At 38.7% G+C, this 23,150-nt stretch overlaps 1 protein-coding gene across 1 annotated transcript in view; it reads right to left on the bottom strand.

Moving 5' to 3' along the window:
* The window catches only part of vstm2a (V-set and transmembrane domain containing 2A), a 259,603-nt gene that overhangs the window by 62,807 nt on the left and 173,646 nt on the right, over nucleotides 1–23,150 (bottom strand). The window contains exon 4 of the mRNA XM_062022078.1: nucleotides 16,543–16,879. Within this exon, the coding sequence (XP_061878062.1) occupies nucleotides 16,543–16,879 (337 nt within the window). The remainder of the gene's footprint in view (nucleotides 1–16,542; nucleotides 16,880–23,150) is intronic.

Raw genomic sequence — 23,150 nt, 5'->3', positions numbered from 1 at the left:
AAAGTGGTGACCCTCGCCCCATCCTTGTTTGTGAATGACTGAGCATTTCATGGAAGCTGCTTTTATACCCAATCATAGCACCCACCTGTTCCCAATTAGCCTGATCATCTGTGGTATGTTCCAAATAAGTGTTTGATGAGCATTCCTCAACTGTATCAGTCTTTTTTGCCACTTGTGCCACCTTTTTTGAAACATGTTGCAGGCATCAAATTCCAAATGAGCTAATATTTGCAAAAAATAATAAAGTTTTCCATTTCGAACGTTAACTATATTGTCTTTGCAGTCTATTCAATTGAATATAGCTTAAAAAGGATTTGCAAATCATTGTATTCTGTTTTTATGTACGATTTACACAACGTGCCAACTTCACTGGTTTAGGAGTTTGTATTTATAATGAAGGATAAGTTCTCATAGAGAATCTGGTGGGACTTGAGGAAGTTATTTTTCCTGACTAGACTGGGACAATATTGTAAGGAGGAGGAAATGCCTGAAAGACAACAGCAGGGGTTAAAGAAGATCGACACAAATGCAAATCAACCACAGGGTTCAGGGATGTAACTATAAACAAAATCAATGATAAACTCACAACGGTTGGAATTACCGTTCGTAACGGTATATATGCCTAGCTTAAATGCTAACATGAAAACAAGAGACATTACGTATTTTCCAGAGTTGGGTAGTAACACGCTACATTTGCATTACATTTACTTGAGTAACTTTTTGGTTAATTTGTGCTTGTCAGAGTAGTTTTAAAGCAACATACTTTTCTTATTTTACTTGTGTATTTTTGTGAAGAAAAAACATAACTTTTACATTGTCACATTGAGTTCCATTCGGATGGTTATTTATTGACATCACGATTATTTAGAATCTGTTGATGTCCTTCTGGTAGGCACTGTCACATGACTCTGTTTCGCCAATCCAACGTAAGCACTGGTGACGTTCGACTCCAGTACGTGTGTTTTCCTTGGCACGCCCAGGCCACGCCCCCTTATAAATATGCAAATCATATTGAAAATAGCCATGTTAAGTTAAAGTACCAATGATTGTCACACACACACTAGGTTCGGCAAAATTATTCTCTGCATTTGACCCATCACCCTTGATCACCCCCTGGGAGGTGAGGGGAGCAGTGAGCAGCAGCGGTGGCCGCGCCCGGGAATCATTTTTGGTGATTCAACCCCCAATTCCAACCCTTGATGATGAGTGCCAAGCAGGGAGGTAATGGGTCCCATTTTTTAAGTCTTTGGTATGACTCGGCCGGGGTTTGAACTCACAACCTACCGATCTCAGGGCGGACACTCTACCCAGTGCTTGAACTCGGAATGTTCTGACCAATCACTAGTCAGTAGGACGTGCTTCTTTCTTGCGTTTCGAGGAAACCTTAGAACAGATCTGGGCAAGTTATGGACCCGGGGCCACATGCGGCCCGTTAAGCTTTTCAATCTGGCCCGCCGGACATTCCCAAATCATTTTTTAGATCTTCAGTATAGAAACTTTAGCCGTGATAAGCAGTGATGTTTTCAAATGACCGTAAGTCTTGAACTATACAAAGTAAAGATGTCCGAGAATGGCTTTTTTGCCGATATCCGATATTCCGATATTGTCCAACTCTTAATTACCGATTCCGATACAGTCATGGAATTAACACATTATTATGCCTAATTGTGTTGTGATGCCCTGCTGGATGCATTAAACAATGTAACAAAGTTTTCCAAAATAAGAGAACAACTTCAACTCAAGTCATGGAAAAAAGTGCCAACATGGCACTGCCATATTTATTATTGAAGTCACAAAGTGCATTATTTTTCGCTCTGGGATGGTTTTTGTTGTATTTTTGTTTTTTCTCGGCGCAGTCTTTAAGCGACAACTGTGTGGTACTACTTTTTTTCTGTGTTTGCTTTTCTTCCATCTTCCACTTGTATTCATCGTGTATCTCCTTAATGATTCTTGAAGAGGTGGGAGATCAAATTGCTGGTATTAAAGGAAGACATCTTGGTTCCTCCTCACATAACCAACTTTTTGCAGTCATCCGTCAGACACACTTTAAAATAATCCCAAACCATAGACATGGTGTTGTTAGTCAGTCACCGAGCTCGCTGGCTTGTTAGCCACGGCTACAGCACCGGCAACAACACACTCTTGTTGTTGTTATGCTGCGCTCGCGGCGGTTTGATGAGGTCATCAAGCGTCGCCAGTAAACCTCTCATGCTGCATGCTGTTGTTGTGTGTGGGAGAGAGGAGAGGGGAGGGGCTGCTGACTGGGATATGTACCGCTTCGTACAGCGGCGTTTTAAAAAGTCATTAATTTTACTTTTTGAAACCTATACCGATAATATCCGATATTACATTTTAAAGCATTTATCGGACATCTCTAATACAAAGTATTTCAATAGTTGGAATCTGCGCTTTTGCATGATATACTAGTGACTACGGCAGACCTGGGCATTCTGCGGCCCGCGGGCCGCATCCGGCCCTTTGTGCGTCCCTGTCCGGCCCGCGTGAGGCCAATTATAAATTACAAAATAAATTTTAAAAAAGAATCTATGTCGAGTGTGCAATACAACGGTGCTGCTTTTGTTTTGAAAATCGTTATTTGTATTACTTCCGTGTGGACGTATGCGTGTGCGTGATTGTGAGTGAATGTGAACAGCTGCAATCATTAATTACAAAATAAAGTTGAAAAAACATCTATGTCGTGCGCGCAATACAACTGTGCTGCTTTTATTTTGAAAATTATTATTTATGGGCGTGTGTCAGTGTGTAACCTGCGAGTGAAGGTGCACATGCAGCGACAAGTGATGCACGGTTTACACCCGAGACGCTAAAAAGAGAAAAGTTGATGAAGAATGGCGTGTTTCCAACAAGACATGGACTGCCAAGCAACGTTCCCTCTAAGGTGCGTGCCTGCGCGATTGCGCACTGCTCAAGCGTCCGCTGCGCGCAGCAAATATATGCCGCGCACCAAATCAAATCCCATCTGAATTCTAAACAAAATAAACATATTTATTCTATGTAATTTTGCAATGCAACTTTGAGTGACAGTGACAACAAGCGGCCCTAACGGTGTTCGTCAACACCGTTCAATTGAACACCGTTCAATTATTGTAACGTCTATCGAGATGCTTCGAGGCCAGGAATTATATCGATCACTTTATTGAGCAAAACTGTTTATATTCGGCCATAACCACACCAAAAACATAAGTAAAACACTTATATCTCGAAAAACTAGTCATTTTCTGCCGTACAAACCAGGCCAAAAGCAACTTGTCATCTGTCACCAACACACATACCCCTAAACCACTGGTGCGTTTATGGCCACACAAAAAGTCGGACAATTCAAACATCACACAAAGTTACACTATGACTCCTCAGTCATACGTGTGCTTATTTTACTGTCATTTATTATTAATGTTAATTTATTTATATTAGTCATGGAATGCTGTTACATACACTATGTTGAAGTATTACTATTATTATTAATTATTATTATTATTATTATTATTATTATTATTTATCTTACGGTATATATCAAAAATAATATTGAGCAAAATTTAATTGAAATATTGTCGATGTGGCCCTCCAGCAGTGCTCGGGTTGCTCATGCGGCCCCCGGTAAAAATTAATTGCCCACCCCTGGACTATGGTAATCTAATTAGTTACTATGGTAATTTAATTAGTTACTATGGTAATCTAAGTCGCAGCAGCTCAGACGAGGCACCAAGCAGTGTGGGTGGGGAGCGTTTCCACAGAGTGTTTCCAAAGCGGCAAGCCTGAAATGCGGGTGTCAGGGACAGACGCGGGAGGAGATTTTCACAACAAAGTTCTAAAGCTTCATTTTTTTACCCTTCGCATTCATATTTCGCTGTCTTTGTCGCATTTTTTTTTGCATTCCGCTTGATTGTAAAATATGTCTATCGAGAGGGGGTGTGACATTCATATGTTGTCAATATTCAGTGTTTTATCGTTCATAGTTAATATTGTAAATCCCACATTGTTGGTCTTGCAGCGACAAAGGTTTTTATCATCGGCGCACATCGAGTTTAAAATACCATCTCAAAGCGAAACATGTACTCGAGGACAGCGCAGACAGTGTTGTCCATCCTCTTGGCGACTTCTTTTGCAAACAGCTACTAGTGACAAATCTAGTGACTTTTCCCGCGGATATTGGAGACTCTGAGGTGAAAGCAAGCAGAATGCTAGCTACATGGACAAGAAGCAGAGGAGAATGCTACGCTGGCAAAGTTGACTGATTCAATGTTGTCAACAAAAGTAACACAGCTAAGCGAAACAATGCCTTTGCTAAACAGACAGCAACCACGTGCAGGACATCTAACATCTGCAAGAAGATGTCGTTCACACCACAGCTGATTTGTTGTACAATATATTGGAGAGGCACAATTACAGCAAGGATAAACCAACTGTACTACACAAACAAGGGCATCAACTTGCAACTACAGACTAAGTGGGAATTTCACGAGCTGGTGTCACATTGTATCAAACAAAGAGATCAGCATTGTCATCTGAAAAAGGTAAACAAACTTGTTTGTTTAAACAACTGTTTCAAAGAAAGAAGAGTAAATGGTGCACTATGTTAAGTTGTTTATTAGAGCGTTTACTACATTATCGATTAGTAACTGTACCTTGTTTGCAAGATTATTGCAAACTGCAAAGACTTTCAAAATGTGCACTTAATTTTCAATATACTTTTTTTCACCAAGTTTGGAGCAAATCCAGGACTTGCAGTTCAGTAAATCATCTAAAAAACGTACCTGTATGACATTTGGACTACTACATTGCATTTGTACCCAACTATTGGGGTATTTTCTTCAGCAAATGTTATTTATGCAAGCAATTAATAACCCATGATTAATCAGGATTCATCTGATTAACAAATTAATCACTTGGCAGTAGAGATGTCCGATATTATCGGCCGATAAATGCTTTAAAATGTAATATCGGAAATTATCGGTATCGTTTTTTGTATTATCGGTATCGTTTTTTTTATTTTTTATTAAATCAACATAAAAAACACAAGATACACTTACAATTAGTGCACCAACCCAAAAAACCTCCCTCCCCCATTTACACTCATTCACACAAAAGGGTTGTTTCCTTCTGTTATTAATATTCTGGTTCCTACATTATATATCAATATATATCAATACAGTCTGCAAGGGATACAGTCCGTAAGCACACATGATTGTGCGTGCTGCTGGTCCACTAATAGTACTAACCTTTAACAGTTAATTTTACTCATTTTCATTCATTACTAGTTTCTATGTAACTGTTTTTATATTGTTTTACTTTCTTTTTTATTCAAGAAAATGTTTTTAATTTATTTATCTTATTTAATTAATTTTTAAAAAAAGGACCTTATCTTCACCATACCTGGTTGTCCAAATTAGGCATAATAATGTGTTAATTCCACGACTGTATATATCGGTATCGGTTGATATCGGTATCGGTAATTAAGAGTTGGACAATATGGGAATATCGGCAAAAAGCCCTTATCGGACATCCCTACTTGGCAGCCCTCGTTTTCTCATGTCTTACACACACACACACACACACACACACACACACACACACACACACACACACACACACACACACACACACACACACACACACACACACACACACACACACACAGATATTGTAGATATTTCACAGAATACTTACTTATTCTTATTTAAGTAATTATTTGAATAACTACTTTTTACTTTTGGACTTTTGGGGCGGTATAGCTTGGTTGGTAGAGTGGCCGTGCCAGCAACTTGAGGGTTGCAGGTTCGATTCCCGCTTCCGCCATCCTAGTCACTGCCGTTGTGTCCTTGGGCAAGACACTTTACCCACCTGCTCCCAGTGCCACCCACACTGGTTTAAATGTAACTTAGATATTGGGTTTCACAATGTAAAGCGCTTTGAGTCACTTGAGAAAAAGCGCTATATAAATGTAATTCACTTCACTTCACTTCACTTTTACTTGAGTCATATATTTAAAGTAACGCTACTCTTACTGGAGTAGAATGTTTGGGTACTCTACCCACCTCTGTGTCCCCATTCGGAAACAACATACCGGTAGCCCAAACTAAGCTTGTATAAATACTAGGGTTGCGAATCTTTGGGTGTCCCACGATTCGATTCAATATCGATTCTTGGGGTCACGATTCGATTCAAAATAGTTTTTTTCCGATTCAACGCGATTCTCGATTCAAAAACGATATTTTCCCGATTCTCTATTCATTCAATACATGGATTTCAGCAGGATCTACCCCAGTCTGCTGACATGCAAGCAGAGTAGTAGATTTTTGTAAAAAGCTTTTATAATTGTAAAGGACAATGTTTTATCAACTGATTGCAATAATGTAAATTTTAAAAACTATTAAATGAACCAAAAATGACTTATTTTATCTTTGTGAAAATATTGGACACAGTGTGTTGTCAAGCTTATGAGATGCGATGCAAGTGTAAGCCACTGTGACACTATTGTTCTTTTTTTTAATTTTTATAAATGTCTAATGATAATGTCACTGCTATGTTGAAACTGTAACTAATATTGATACTGTTGTTGATGATATTTATTTTTGTTTCACTACTTTTGGTTTGTTCTGTGTCGTGTTTGTGTCTCCTCTCAATTGTTCTGTTTATTGCAGTTCTGAGTGTTGCTGGGTCGGGTTTGGTTTTGGAATTGGATTGCTTTGTTATGGTATTGCTGTGTATTGTTTTGTTGGATTGATTAATTAAAATAAAATAAAAAAAGAAAAAAAGAAAAGAAAAGAAAATCAAAAAAAAAAATCGATTTTTAAAAAATGAGAATAGATTCAGAATCGCACAACGTGAGAATCGCGATTCGAATTATAATCAATTTTTTCCCACACCCCTAATAAACACATTGCTGCCTGGACAAGTAAGACATTCAATTGTGTACATTGAACCTACGGACCAGCCTGATGGCTCTATACTCGGACGTGTCTGAACTCTATTTTTCACAAACAAAATGTTTGTTGTTGTTTTGTCCATGTTTACACATTTAGGGAATAATTGCCTGGACATAGGAGGATTCAGATCAGAGGTGTCAAAGTCGTTGTCACTGAGGGCCACATTGCAGTTATGTTTGGCCCCAGAGGGCCGCTTCTAACAGTGAATACAATTATTACACCATTTTTTTAATGCATTTGTTTAGTAGATTTTTTTCAAACTGAAATGTAAAAAAAAAGATGGTAGGTTGCAATAATTTCACCTCAAAATTGAGTGTATATTACTGTAAATCAGGGGTGTCCAAACTTTTTCCACTGAGGGCCGTACACGGAAAAATTTAAGCATGCGTGGGCCATTTTGATATTTTTAATTTTCAAACCTTAAAAAAATATATGGATTTTTTTTTTTTTTAACCTTTAGGGCTCCCGGGGACTATAAAGGGTCTCAGTCATTAAACTGTTAAAAATAAGTCCAATTATTATTATTTGTTTTATTTAACGCTTACAGTAAATCTCTATATCAACTTCAGGTTGATATAAAGTAAAAAAAAAAAAGGTTTTCTGTCAAAGACAACTTTGTTTTTTATAGTAAAACTGAAATATGCAGTATTTAGTAATTCGAGCCTTAAAAGATCAATAATGCAGGACACCATTGATTTTAATTCTTTATATTTTTGAGTAATCACAGTGAAAAGTTAAATAAAATCCTACTAAATATATTTGGGATCCAAAAGGTCCCCCACTCATAAAGTGATACATTTTTATTAGTTTTTTTTTTACTTTTAACACTTAAATTACGAGATCAACTTCAGATATATCTGTCGATTTTACGTTTGAACTATTATTTTGTTTGTTTTATGCTCTTTTGTCAAATAAAACTTTGATGTTTTTATATGGCAACCACACAATATATGCAATATTTTTTCCACATAAAACATTTTAAAGTTATATTTTTTTAAGTAATAATTCATTATAACATACATTTTTAGTCTTTTTTTTTTTTTTTAGCAATGGCAAAAAAAGAAAAATAAAGACAAAAGAAAAAAAAACAGCCTGCATGGCAGCTTTGTGTCAACATTGCAACTTTTTCTTGTTAGATTTCACCATATTCCACTTTTTTAAAATGTTTTCTTAAATTTTTGCAATATTATCAATTTTGCAATTTTTGCAGAATGTGTGGCGGGCAGGTAATTAATTAGCTGCGGGCCGCAAATGGCCCCCGGGCCGCACTTTGGACACCCCTGCGGTTAATGGAAAAACAGTACTGCTGTTTTTATGGTAACATAAAAGGCAGCTCAGTTGCTAGAATTTTACTGGAAAATAGACATTAGTTTTTTGACTGTAGATTAAAAAAAATGCAGTTTTACAGTAAAATTTTGGCACCTGAGCTGCCGGTTTGTTTTTTTTACCGCAAATCAACAACTGTAGATTTTTCGGTGTATTACTGTTAATGCCAAAGTGGCACCACAGTTTATTACAGTAAAAAAAAAAAAAAGTTTTTCATTTTGAGAAAAATGCTGTAAAAACCACAGTAAATTTCACAATTTTACCATGAAATCTTTTGCTACTTTTACATTGCACAAGTTGATGGATAACTTGCTTTGAAATAATTATTATTAGTATTTATTTCTCTTTAAAACATGGTTTGAATGTTTGATTATATATTTCTGTATAATTAGACAATATTTAAATTAACATAACATTTTTTTTCTTCTCCCAAAATAGAAAGGAATAATACATTTAGTAAGACAATGTACAGCACTTTATTGATACATATTATTTCCAGGCTTTCGAGGGCCAAATAAAATGAAGTGTGACTTAGAGGTAAAAAACAAAGGATTTAAAAGAGTAGTAGATAGTAATTTTTAGTTTTGTTTAGTTATTGTGTAATATTGAATTTGTTCCGCTCAAACTGTATGTAATAAAAGATAATTAGAAAATAGTTTGAATATTGTGTTGATATTGTTACATTGTGAACGGCACTCACCATAAATAAACAAACATGTACAGTTTCAAACGTTGTGATTGGTGTCAGCCCATCTCCCTCCCGGATGATGGGAATTGGCAGCGAAAAACACTGACCAGGTTCTTACGGGTAAAATCCAAAGCGATGTTTGTTCTGAATGCACACAATACCCTGAACAAAGACGACCCGAAAAGGAGAATCTGTTTGGTTAGTTTCTTAGGTCATTTATAAATGCTGTAAATATGCAAACCTTACAGAGGGGTTTGTTTGGAACACTGAAGTGTGAAATCCCCCAAAAGTTCCACACATTTCCATTTTGCAAATGTAGCCATGCTCTCAGACTCAAGCGTGAGACGTGCATTAATCAGATCACACAGAGCTCCCCTTGTTCTTATTTTCTGCTCCTATGCACACGAACCCTTCAGCTTGGCTTTAAAATCGAGAGCTTTTTTTCTTTAAATTGAAGGGTCAATAAATAACAATTGATTTATCCCCCTGGACTCTATAGAAACTATTCAATACGTCTTTCTGGTGCAAACAGTCCAACTGACTACAGGTTATCATTGAAATATGATTCATTGCCTTGTAGATTGAGCTGAACTCAATTCCAGGTTCTCTGTCAAAAATTATGAGGAAAGTCCATGGTACGCAAAGGGTGTACTATGAACACATACATAAATACATACATATTGAGAATGGATTTTGTGTGGCTTTCCGCCCAAAGCACAGCCTTTGACAAATTAAAATAGTGGTGTCCAAACCTTTGCCCCCCGAGGGACGCACTCCACAACCCTAATCCAATAATCCAAATTCAACCCAATTGGGACATGGAAGGTTCCAGGAAAGTCCCCAAAGAACCTCAGTGGTCCCAATGATAAATGGGGTTGCCCAAAAGGACTTTTAGGGGTGAGTCCGTTTGGGGTTCTTTGGGACTATTTGTGGTACTTTGGGACCTTCAGGTCTGTTAGTCCCAAAAGTATCAAGTCCCAGTACCTTTGTATAAGTGCCCCAATTCGTTCAAAAAACGTCTTTCCTTACCTCAAAAAATGTAAGGATTGGGGGGGTCACTTTGATGCATTCTGTGCATTAAAGGCCTACTGAAATGAAATGTTCTTATTTAAACGGGGATATCAGATCCATTCTATGTGTCATACTTGATCATTTCGCGATATTGCCATATTTTTGCTGAAAGGATTTAGTAGAGAACATCGACGATAAAGTTCGCAACTTTTGGTCGCTGATAAAAAAAGCCTTGCCTGTACCGGAAGTAGCGTGACGTCACAGGTTGAAAGGCTCCTCACATTTCCCCATTGTTTACACCAGCAGCGAGAGCGTTTCTGACCGAGAAAGCGACGATTACCCCATTAATTTGAGCCAGGATGAAAGATTTGTGGATGAGGAACATGAGAGTGAAGGACTAGAGTGTAGTGCAGGACATATCTTTTTTCGCTCTGACCGTAACTTAGGTACAAGCTGGCTCATTGGACTCCACACTCTCTCCTTTTTCTATTGTGGATCACGGATTTGTATTTTAAACCATCTCGGATACTATATCCTCTTGAAAATGAGAGTCGAGAACACAAAATGGACATTCACAGTGACTTTTATCTCCACGACAATACATCAGCGAAGCACTTTAGCTACGGAGCTAACGTGATAGCATCAGGCTTAACTGCAGATAGAAACAAAAGAAATAAGCCCCTGACTGGAAGGATAGACAGAAAATCAACAATACTATTAAACCATGGACCTGTAACTACACGGTTAATGCTTTCCAGCCTGGCGAAGCTTAACAATGCTGTTGCTAACGACGCCATTGAAGCTAACTTAGCAACGGGACCTCACAGAGCTATGCTAAAAACATTAGCTATCCACCTACGCCAGCCAGCCCTCATCTGCTCATCAACACCCGTGCTCACCTGCGTTCCAGCGATTGACGGCGCGACGAAGGACTTCACCCGATCATCAATGCGGTCGGCGGCTAGCGTCGGATAGCGCATCTGCTATCCAACTCAAAGTCCTCCTGGTTGTGTTGCTGCAGCCGGCCGCTAATACACCGATCCCACCTACAGCTTTCTTCTTTGCAGTCTCCATTGTTCATTAAACAAATTGAAAAAGATTCACCAACACAGATTTCCAGGATACTGTGGAATTTTGCGATGAAAACAGAGCTGTTTGTATTGAGATACAATGGTGTCCGAATACTTCCGCTTCAACCATTGACGTCACGCGCAAACGTCATCATACATAGACGTTTTCAACCGGAAGTTTCCCGGGAAATTTAAAATTGCACTTTATAAGTTAACCCGGCCGTATTGGCATGTGTTGCAATGTTAAGATTTCATCATTAATATATAAACTATCAGACTGCGTGGTCGGTAGTAGTGGGTTTCAGTAGGCCTTTAAAGATGCTAAAACCAATCCTGTGTAGATCAATAAATGCTAAGCAGTTTGAACAAAACATTGATTTATTGTTTAGGTTTTAGGTGACAAATCAAATTAGTGTAATATCTCGGGATGTTTTAGAATAGTTGACTATGCGATGATTCAATCCGGAGAAGTCTGATTCGACCATAAACCTCACAGCCGCATCATGGGAATTGAGTACCCCAGGTACCCTAAGTACAGCAGTTGTATTAAGACTAGGGCTGGGTATTATGACCAATATCCCACATTTATTCATAATTGATTAATCACGATTGGAATCAATTTAATTATTTACAAAATACAAATGTACTTTGGTTTGTTCTCATTACCATAAAATACTTTGGAGAGTTCAAACTTTTTCAAAAGTTTCAAAAGTGAAACCGTGGGGTGTCCAAAGTGTGGCCCGGGGGCCATTTGCGGCCTGCAGCTAATTGTTTAACGGCCCGCCACACATTCTGGAAATACTATTGTAAAAATAAAAAAAAACATTAAAAAAAGTGGAATGAGGTGAAATCTAACGAGAAAAAGTTGCAATGTTGACACAAAAGCTGCCATGCAGGCTGTTTTTTTTCTTTCTTTTGTCTTTCTTCATTTTTCTTTTTTTGCCATTGATCAAAAAAATTAAAAATAATGACAAAAAATCCATGTTATAATGAATTATTTTCAGGGCTACAATTACTTCAAATATTTCACTTTAAAATGTTTTATGTGGTAAATATTGCATATATTGTGTAGTAGCCATATAAAAACATCAACGTTTTCTTTGACAAAAGCGCATAAAACAAACAAAATAATAGTTCCAGCATAAAATCGACAGATATATCTGAAGTTGATCTCGTAACTTAAGCGTTGAAAGTAAAAGAAAAACCTAATAAAAATGTATCACTTTATGAGTGGGGCACCTTTTGCATCCCAAATATATTTAGTGATTTTTTATTTATCTTTTCACTGTGATTACTCAAAAATATGAAATAATTACAATCAATGGTGTCCTGCATTATTGATCTTTTAGGGCTCTAATTACTAAATACTGCATATTTCAGTTGTACTATAAAAAAAAACAAGTTGTTTTTGGCAGAAAAGCCATAAAACTTTTTTTTGTAATTTGTATTACTTTATATCAACTTGAAGTTGATATAGAGATTTACTGTAAGCGTTAAATAATTAAAAAATAATAATAATCTGACTTATTTTTTAACATTTTAATGACTGAGACCCTTTATGGTCCCCGGGACCCCTAAAGGTAAAATAAATAAAAAATGCATATATTTTGTTATGGTTTGAAAATGAAAAATATCAAAATGGCCCCCACATGCTTTAATTTTTCCGTGTGCGGCCCTCAGTGGAAAAAGTTTGGACACCCCTGCATTAAGGTATTGTTTCTTCGTGTACAAAATAACAACAAATACGTAAACAATTTTACTATGACATTGATTTTTTTTTTTTGTGAAGGCTGGAAGAGTGCACCAGGCTTTTCTGGTGCATTTGATGACGGCGATACGTTTGGGGAGATTTGTAAATAAAAGTATCCGTCGTCTCCTGAGTTACATCCGCCGTCCTTTCTTCATAGTGAGTTTGCAGCCTTTAAAGGGGAACTGCACTTTTTTATTTTTTTATTTTGCCTATTGTTCACAATCATCATGAAAGACATGAAGATGGATGTCATTTTTTTTAATGCATTCTAAAGTGTAAATAAATGCGATCAAAAGTCCGCTTACAATGGAGCCCATGTGAGTCGCTCTATTCTGCCTACCAAACCCTTAAAAAAACATCCAAAAACCTCCATTAGTTAAGGTTTTTTATACATGCTGTAAGTATATATGTAATTTAGTAACAGGCACAACAATAATAACATTGAATAATTGCATATTTTGATCATTTTAAGCATATGCGGCGCATCAAATTCAAAAACGAATCGCGACATTTACTTTTGTTTTAACAACATCACTGATACTGCAGATTTCATGGGAGCCAACAGACATAATAAAACATCACTTACTGTACAATGTCTGCTGTCATTAGGATGCCGACTGCGAGGATGGTCATATATTCCCATTTAGAAAAAGAATAGGGGGTTGGAACGAGGCATCTTTTCGTGTCGTTTTTGCAATTTCCGAGTCTAATTTGGCTGACAAAGTGTACCGACTTGTCAGAATATCTCCTCAGCCTTCTTCTATCCAGGTGAGAGGCATTATTTACGATCGAGAAACGAGGAAGCAGCTCATCAGTTGATCACGTCAACATTCAAGCTCGTGGTCACAGCGCCACTATAATCAGTTAGTCTGCGTTAGCGCTCATAATATAAATGTCACTAATACTTGGTTAATATTGAAGTCACAAAATGTAAATGGAGTATTGTTGGCGCTTTTTGGATGGTTATGTTTTGGGTTTTATGGGAGGAATAGAGAACCTCCCATTGGCTTCATTGTAAGCGGACTTTATTTTCGAGTTGGAATGCATTAAAAAATTATACATCCGTCGTCATGTCTTTCATAATGATTGTGAACGATGGGCAAAATTCCCCAAAAAAGTGCAGTTCCCCTTTAACTACCTTGATTTTAGCAAAGGTCCGGCAGTATGTATTGAAGCGAAATCTGAACCAGTCTGATTTTCCTTTACGCATCTTTGTCAATGAATGTTCTCATTCATCCAAGTCATGTGAGTAGGCTTCATCAGGTCGTGCTCATAGACTTGGAATGGTCAGACTGGATCTGACCAATGAACTGATGAAGCCTACTCGGATGAGAGGAGAAACATCTTCCAAGACAAACCGAACCGTCCAGTTGCGATCGACTGAATGCCCTGAGACTCACGCATCTTTGCACTGGCGTATGCATTGACCTGATCAATAAACGTAAAGCAGCCCTTTCAGGTAACCATCTGCAGTTAAGGTAAAGAAGCAAGATGAATGCAATTATTGACTTTGATAGCCTACATTTTTTCAATGTGACAAAGGCCAATAAAAGACAACCATCCATCCATCCATCCATCCATCCATCTTCTTCCGCTTATCCGAGGTCGAGTCGCGGGGGCAGCAGCCTAAGCAGGGAAGCCCAGACTTTCCTCTCCCAGCCACTTCGTCTAGCTCTTCCTGAGGCGTTCCCAGGCCAGCCGGGAGACGTAGTCTTCCCAACGTGTCCTGGGTCTTCCCCGTGGCCTCCTACCGGTCGTACGTGCCCTAAACACCTCCCTAGGGAGGCGTTTGGGTGGCATCCTGACCAGATGCCCGAACCACCTCATCTGGCTCCTCTCGATGTGGAGGAGCAGCGGCTTTATTTTGAGTTCCCCCCGGATGGCAGAGCTTTTCACCCTATCTCTAAGGGAGAGCCCCGCCACCCGGCGGAGGAAACTAATTTCAGCCACTTGTACCCGTGATCTTGTCCTTTCGGTCATAACACAAAGCTCATGAGCTTAGGTGAGGATGGGAACGTAGATCGACCGGTAAATTGAGAGCTTTGCCTTCCGGCTCAGCTCCTTCTTCACCACAACGGATCGATACAGCGTCCGCATTACTGAAGACGCCGCACCGATCCGCCTGTCGATCTCACGATCCACTCTTCCCTCACTCGTGAACAAGACTCCGAGGTACTTGAACTCCTCCACTTGGGGCAGGGTCTCCTCCCCAACCTGGAGATGGCACTCCACCCTTTTCCGGGCGAGAACCATGGACTCGGACTTGGAGGTGCTGATTCTCATCCCAGTCGCTTCACACTCAGCTGCGAACTGATCCAGTGAGAGCTGAAAATCCTGGCCTGATGAAGCCATCAGGACCACATCATCTGCAAAAAGCAGAGACCTAATCCTGCAGCCACCAAACCGGATCCCCTCAACGCCTTCACTGCGCCTAGAAATTCTGTCCATAAAAGTTATGAAAGGGCAGCCTTGGCGGAGTCCAACCCTCACTGTAAACGTGTCCAACTTACTGCCGGCAATGCGGACCAAGCTATGACACTGATCGTACAGGGAGCGGACCGCCACAATCAGACAGTCCGATACCCCATACTCTCTGAGCACTCCCCACAGGAGTTCCCGAGGGACACGGTCGAATGCCTTCTCCAAGTCCACAAAGTACATGTAGACTGGTTGGGCAAACTCCCTTGCACCCTGCCGAGAGTATAGAGCTGGTCCACAGTTCCACGACCAGGACGAAAACCACACTGTTCCTCCTGAATCCGAGGCTGCTCACCACAAACCTGGATATGTCAGTCACTGCTTTTAAGTCGTTTAAATCCTCCAATATCTTACTGGCAGATAATTTATGTTACCTTACCTCTAGTGAACACACATCATGGACATACTGTACAAGAGAGATTGTGGTGTTCCCCAGGGTTCAATGTTAGGTCCTGTAAATGTTCAACTCTATATGCTATCACTTGACAATGTTATGACAAAAGGTAAACATTTACATTGTTATGCATATGATAGTCAACTCTATATTGTTGCCAAACTACTAAGTGAAAACTACCAAGGCCATTTTTAAGAAATCATTAATACATTGATATGTCCATCAGTATATACCTAAAAAATGTGTCCTGGGCATAACGTTAAAGTGCATCCGGCAGTGGAGGCTCCACTATGGGGTCTTGGGGCACTAGGAAGTTAACCCCTTTGCTACAGTTACCCCAAGTGGCCCTTGGCAAAGGCCTAGTACCTGACTGCCCCCTAGCCAGGGATACGGTGAAGACCTCAACGGCGGAGCAGGCGGAAGACGGTAGATGTAAGAACTACCACAACGGCTGCGATGGCGAAAGAAGGCACCCCCACATCCATGTGGGCCCAGTTATGGGGTAATAACAACCCAAGACCTCAACGGTGGAACAGGCGGAGGATGATTGCTAACCCTATGGAGCGTCACAACGGCTGGGATGGCGGATGAAGGCTGCAGCCACTGGACCCTGACCCGGATCTGTCAAGGATCGCGTGGTGACTGTCTGTTCACCAGTCTCCCCACGTTAAACAAAGTCACGCACAGGCATCCTCCATAAAGGGATACCCCCCTACTAGCAGGATCGTCATACTCGCTTCGAGTGACCGCCGATGATGACCTAAAAAATATTTTGTATAGCCTTACATAACTTTTTATAAATGATCTATTTGTAAGGGTACATGAAACGTCTCCGGTATTTACAAGAAGTCATCAAAAATGGTTATATTTATATAACGTACCTGAGCTGGTGTTGTGTGTGGCTGTATTTGACGACGTATGCGATGTAGAGGAAGAGTCCACCCTCTGGTCTGAGTTCATGTTGTCTTGGCCCACAGATGAGGTGGACTTTCTCGGCTTCTTGTCCGTCAGGTGCAAAGGGGAGCTCTTCTTGGGCGGCTGCAGTGGACGCCGTGCTCTGTTGGTGGCGTTGACCCTCAACCAAGCTTGGGCTTTGTAATCCACGATCTCCCCGTAGTTAGCCTGTGTCACACGGCACTCGTACAAGCCCTCGTCGCTCTTGCCGACTCTGGAGATCTGGAGCTTGTGGGAAATGTCGTTGCCTTGGACTTTAACGGTCTGCAAGAGGAATGACAACAGACCACCACGTCAAATTGGTATCGCAAGGTTTTGTTTGACAACCTTTAAATGCTTTCTGAAAGAGATTAGACTCATATGTAGAATTTTACTTGGAAAATAACTTCAAATCCCAACCCAGATAATTACCCTTACAACAACTCTGATTCAATTCAATTAGATACCGATTCTTGGGTGACAATTTGATTCAGAATCGATTCAACAGGAATATCTTGATCCAATTGAGTGTTGTCTCGATACCAATATATTGGTACCGGTACCAAAATGTCTTTCGATACTTTTCGATACTTTTCTAAATAAAGGGGACCAAAAAAATGTAATTATTGGCTTTATTTTAACAAAAAAATCTTACAATATATTAAACATATGTTTCTTATTGTAAGTTTGTCCTTTAATAAAATAGTGAACATACAAGACAACTTGTCTTTTAGTAGTAAGTAAGCAAACAAAGGCTCTTAATTAGTCTGCTGACATATACAGAAACATATTGTGTCATTTATTTTGTGAAAATTATAAAGGACAAGTTGTAGAAAATGAATTATTAATCTACTTGTTCATTTACTGTTAATATCTGCTTACTTTCTCTTTTAACATGTTCTATTTACACTTCTGTTAAAATGTAATAATCACTTATTCTTCTGTTGTTTGGATGCTTTACATTAGTTTTGGATGATACCACAAATTTGGGTATCAATCCGATACAGGATCATACATTGGTCATATTCAAAGTCCTCATGTGTCCAGGGACATATTTCCTGAGTTTATAAACGTAATATAAATTTTAAAAAAAAACGAAAGATGTTGTGATGCCAAAACATATCGATGTAATCATATTGTAATCGACTCGATACACTTCTGTACTTGGTATCATTACAGTGGATGTAGGTGTAGATCCACAACTCTGATTCAATTCAATTAGATACCGATTCTTGGGTGACAATTTGATTCAGAATCGATTCAACAGGAATATCTTGATCCAATTGAGTGTTGTCTCCCGTTTGTTTTTTGTTTGTTTACATTTTGCTACAGTGTGTAGTGAAGCATGTTTAGCTATTCCTCGTCCTGCAGGGATGATACTTGTAAGAAACGTACTTTATTTGTTGCCATGGATGCAAGGATTAGTGATTTAGAAGTAGCTACAACACTGCGGATGGACTTTAGCTGCTAGCTAGCTAGCCATGTCTTAAAGTACCTCTTCCTGAGGGCGTTTCAGTGTTATAACTTCACTTTATCGTTAGTTTTTAAGCCAAAATGCGTCCGTTCTCCCTTTTCTGTCTACACACTGTGTCTGCTTGTAAGTACTCCGTGATTGTGCGCTGCCGAACATGGTACTCTGCTCGCAAAACCAGCAATGACACAACGTGACGACAACGGGGGTTTGGGGGACCGGTACTTTTTAGAAGCGTTATAATACCGAATATGATTCATTAGTATCGCGGTACTATACTAATACCGGTATACTGTACAACTTTACTGTACCCACATTGAACCGACACAATTGTCGTAGCTCAGACCTACTTCCTGCTCCTGTCTACAGCGCTAAGCCTTCTGGGTAATGTAGTATATAAACATTTACTTTGTAGTTTACATGTATTTATATATTTAACATTTATTTATAAATGTTAAGACAATTAGGAACAGCTTTTCATTTGCAATGCTGACCAACATTGTCATGTCAGACACACCAAAGAGTGACGATAATCTCTCATCGTCTCTCATTTACCAACAAAAATTAATGTTTAAGATGGACAAACACTTTACAAATGTAAAACCTACACGGAGAATGGTGTTTGTAATTATTGTCAATTATTACTGTTAGTTATCATGAATTAAGTACGGTAATTTGACAATGAGCTCTGACTGTGCTTTTACTGCCATCTAGTGTCTACTTTTTAGTCTGTGTGCTATAAAAGGAGCAAAACATCAATAACTTTCCAATTGTTGTTGAAATTCTGTGTTTTTTTTTAGGTTAAGTTTTACAAGGAACACTTCAAACACTGATAACCAATTCATAAAATCCCAAGTCGATTCAAAAAGCGCCTCAAAACATTGCAACAACTAAAATATACCACAATTTGTGGCTGCAACAATCACAAACCCTGGAGGTACCGGATTATGCTGTGACATTACTTTCATCCTGTTTATTCTTGTGGTTGTAATTTGCTGTGGCGCAGCACTTTACTGCATCATTTTTTTAAAAAGTATTTTGGTTTACCCAATATACTTTCTAGAAAATAACTCCGCTATGGAGGCAAGGAAACTCTTGAATAAAATCAAGTAAAGCATAGATCAGGGGTGCCCAAACGTTTGGCCTCCAATGGTCCGCAGATATTTACCATGCAACAGCACCATCAGTGACTAGTTTAGCCTCATACCGCCATATATACAGTAAATACAAGTTGTGTCCCTAATTCAGTTAACATGCGACTCTGCATGTTTAATGTACAAAACCCAAAACCAGTGAAGTTGGCACTTTGTGTAATTCGTAAATAAAAACAGAATACAATGATTTGCAAATCCTTTTCAACTTATATTCAATTGAATAGACTGCAAAGACAAGATATTTAATGTTCAAACTGAGAAACGTAAAAATTTTTTTGCAAATAATCATTAACTTAGAATTTAATAGCAGCAACACATTGCAAAAAAGTTGGCACAGGGGCATTTTTACCACTGTGTTACATGGCCTTTCCTTTTAACAACACTCAGTAAACGTTTGGGAACTGAGGAGACACATTTTTGAAGCTTTTCAGGTGGAATTCTTTCCCATTCTTGCTTGACGTATAGCTTAAGTTGTTCACAGTTGTGGTATTTTACGCTTCATAATGCGCCACACATTTTCAGTGGCAGACAGGTCTGGACTGCAGGCAGGCCAGTCTAGTACCCGCACTCTTTTACTATGAAGCCACACTGTTGTAACACGTGGATTGGCATTGTCTTGCTGAAATAAGCAGGGGCGTCCATGATAACGTTAGTTGGATGGAAACATATGTTGCTCTAAAACCTGTATGTACCTTTCAGCATTAATAGTGCCTTCACAGATGTGTAAGTTACCCATGTCTTGGGCACTAATACACCCCCATACCATCACAGATGCTGGCTTTTCAACTTTGCGCCTATAACAAGCCGGATGTTCTTTTCCTCTTTGGTCCGGAGGACACGACGTCCACAGTTTCCAAAAACAATTTGAAATGTGGACTCATCAGACCCCAGAACACTTTTCCACTTTGCATCAGTCCATCTAGCGAAGCCGGCAGCGTTTCTGGGTGTTGTTGATAAATGGCTTTCACTTTGCATAGTAGAGTTTTAACTTTTACTTACAGATGTAGCGACCAACTGCAGTTACTGAGAGTAGTTTTCTGAAGTGTTCCTGAACCCATGTGGTGATATCCTTTACACACAGATGTTGCTTTTTGATGCAGTACCGCCTGAGGGGTCAAAGGTCCATAATATCATTGCTTACGTGCAGTGATTTCTCCAGATTCTCTGAACATTTTTGATGATATTACGGACCGTAGATGGTGAAATCCCTAAAATCCTTGCAATAGCTCGTTGAGAAATGTTGTTCTTAAGCTGTTCGACAATTTGCTCACGCATTTGTTGACCCTCGCCCCATCCTTGTTTGTGAATGACTGAGCATTTCATGGAAGCTGCTTTTTATACCTAATCATGGCACCCACCTGTTCCCAATTAGCCTGTTCACCTGTGGGATGTTCCAAATAAGTGTTTGATGAGCATTCCTCAACTTTCTCAGTCTTTTTTTGCCACTTGTGCCAGCTTTTTTGAAACATGTTGCAGGCATCAAATTTCAAATGAGCTAATGTTTGCAAAGAATAACAACGTTTCCCAGTTCGAACATTAAGTATCTTGTCTTTGCAGTCTGTTCAATTGAATATAAGTTGAAAAGGATTTGCAAATCATTGTATTCTGTTTTTATTTACCATTTACACAACGTGACGACTTCACTGGTTTTGGGTTTTGTACATGTAACCCGCTTGGTCAAGTCCATGCTTTTTCTGTTTCGCCCAGGACTCGAGCCTGGGTCGCTGGTGTCAGGTTCAAACACTGATGACATCTATTAAACAGGACTAGAAGCAAAGAATCAAACAAGGACGGAATTAAATTTGGCTCAATTTGAGGAAAAACATCTGGTCTGTACTCTTGTACCGTCTCCAGCATGCTCTGGCGAAAGATTGTACGCCTCCCCCTTTATTTGGACTTTCCCTGACCACATGGCAACAGCTGCTCCCAAAGGGGCGTGGGTCGTAAACAGCGTTGCCTTTGGTTACAGAACAGTTAAAAAGAAAAGGTTGTAAACAGTTCACAGAAAAGGTCGTAAAACAGTTCAAAGAAAGGTTTGTAAAATACTTCAAAAAACATGTTCGTAAAAGAGTTTAAAAAAGCAGTGTCTGGAATTTGGGCAGATCCTGCCTTCTCTCTGCTTTGTAGTCCTTGGGTTAAAACAATATCTTTCTGTTGATTACAATACATGAAAGAAAACAGAACACCATCATGTTGCTTCCCCCTACACAGTGGAGTTTTACAAGCCTTCTTCTTGGTAGACTTAGACTTCCTTTTTATTGTCATTCAAATTTGAACTTTACAGTACAGATAAGAAGGGCATTTCGTTACATTAGCTCATGGTAGTGCAGGATAAAAAAACAATAAGGTGCATATATAAATAGATAGACAGATAAATATATTGCACTTTCCCATATGCATCCACGTTTATGGATGTATGTTATTTTGTCTTTTTTATTACAGCGATTTAATCCATTTTGGGGGGAGTTGAGGGGATAATTATGATGCGTTCAAGAGTCTTACGGCCTGAAGGAAGAAGTTGTTACAGAACCTGGAGGTTCTGCTTCGGAGGCTGCGGAACCTCTTTCTAGAGTCCAGCAGTGAAAACAGTCCTTGGTGGGGGTGGGAGGAGTCTTTGAAGATTTTCTGAGCCCTGGTCAGGCAGCGGCTTTTTGCGATCTCCAGGATAGGAGGAAGAGGAGTCCTGATGATCTTTTCCGCCGTCCTCACCACTCTCTGGAGAGACTTCCAGTCTGAGGCACTGCAGGCTCCAGTCCAGACAGAGATGCTGTTGGTCAGCAGGCTCTCTATAGTGCCTCTGTAGAACAGGGGTCACCAACCTTTTTGAAACCAAGAGCTACTTCTTGGGTACTGATTAATGCGAAGGGCTACCAGTTTGATACACACTTAAATAAATTGCCAGAAATAGCCAATTTGCTCAATTTACCTTTAACTCTATGTTATTATTAATAATTAATTATATTTACACTTAATTGAACGGTTTAAAAGAGGAGAAAACACGAAAAAAATGACAATTAAATTTTGAAACATAGTTTATCTTCAATTTCGACTTTTTAAAATTCAAAATTCAACCGAAAAAAACAAAAGAAAAACTAGCTAATTCGAATCTTTTTGAAAAAAATTAAAAAAATAATTTATGGAACATCATTAGTAATTTTTCCTGATTAAGATTAATTTTAGAATTTTGATGACATGTTTTAAATAGGTTAAAATCCAATCTGCACTTTGTTAGAATGTATAACAAATTGGACAAAGCTATATTTCTAACAAAGACAAATCATTATTTCTTCTAGATTTTCCAGAACAACATTTTTTAAATAAATTCAAAAGACTTTGAAATACGATTTAGATTTGATTCTACAGATTTTCTAGATTTGCCGGAATAATTTTTTTTGAATTTTAATCATAATAAGTTTGAAGAAATATTTCACAAATATTCTTCGTCGAAAAAACAGAAGCTAAAAAGAAGATTCAAATTAAAATGTATTTATTATTCTTTACAATAAAAAAAAAAAAATACTGAACATTGATTTAAATTGTCAGGAAAGAAGAGGAAGGAATTTAAAAGGTAAAAAGGTATATTTGTTTAAAAATCCTAAAATCATTTTTAAGGTTGTATTTTTTCTCTAAAATTGTCTTTCTGAAAGTTATAAGAAGCAAAGTAAAAAAAATAATGAATTTATTTAATAAACAAGTGAAGACCAAGTCTTTAAAATATTTTCTTGGATTTTCAAATTCTATTTGAGTTTTGTCTCTCTTAGAATTAAAAATGTCGGCCAAAGCGAGACCAGCTTGCTAGTAAATAAATAAAATTCAAAAAATAGAGGCAGCTCACTGGTAAGTACTGCTATTTGAGCTATTTTTAGAACAGGCCAGCGGGCTACTCATCTGGTCCTTATGGGCTACCTGGTGCCCGCGGGCACCGCGTTGG

The sequence above is a fragment of the Entelurus aequoreus genome, linkage group LG15, assembly GCF_033978785.1.
Source record: "Entelurus aequoreus isolate RoL-2023_Sb linkage group LG15, RoL_Eaeq_v1.1, whole genome shotgun sequence".
NCBI lineage: Eukaryota > Metazoa > Chordata > Actinopteri > Syngnathiformes > Syngnathidae > Entelurus > Entelurus aequoreus.
This window is presented reverse-complemented; position numbering and strand designations above follow the sequence as displayed.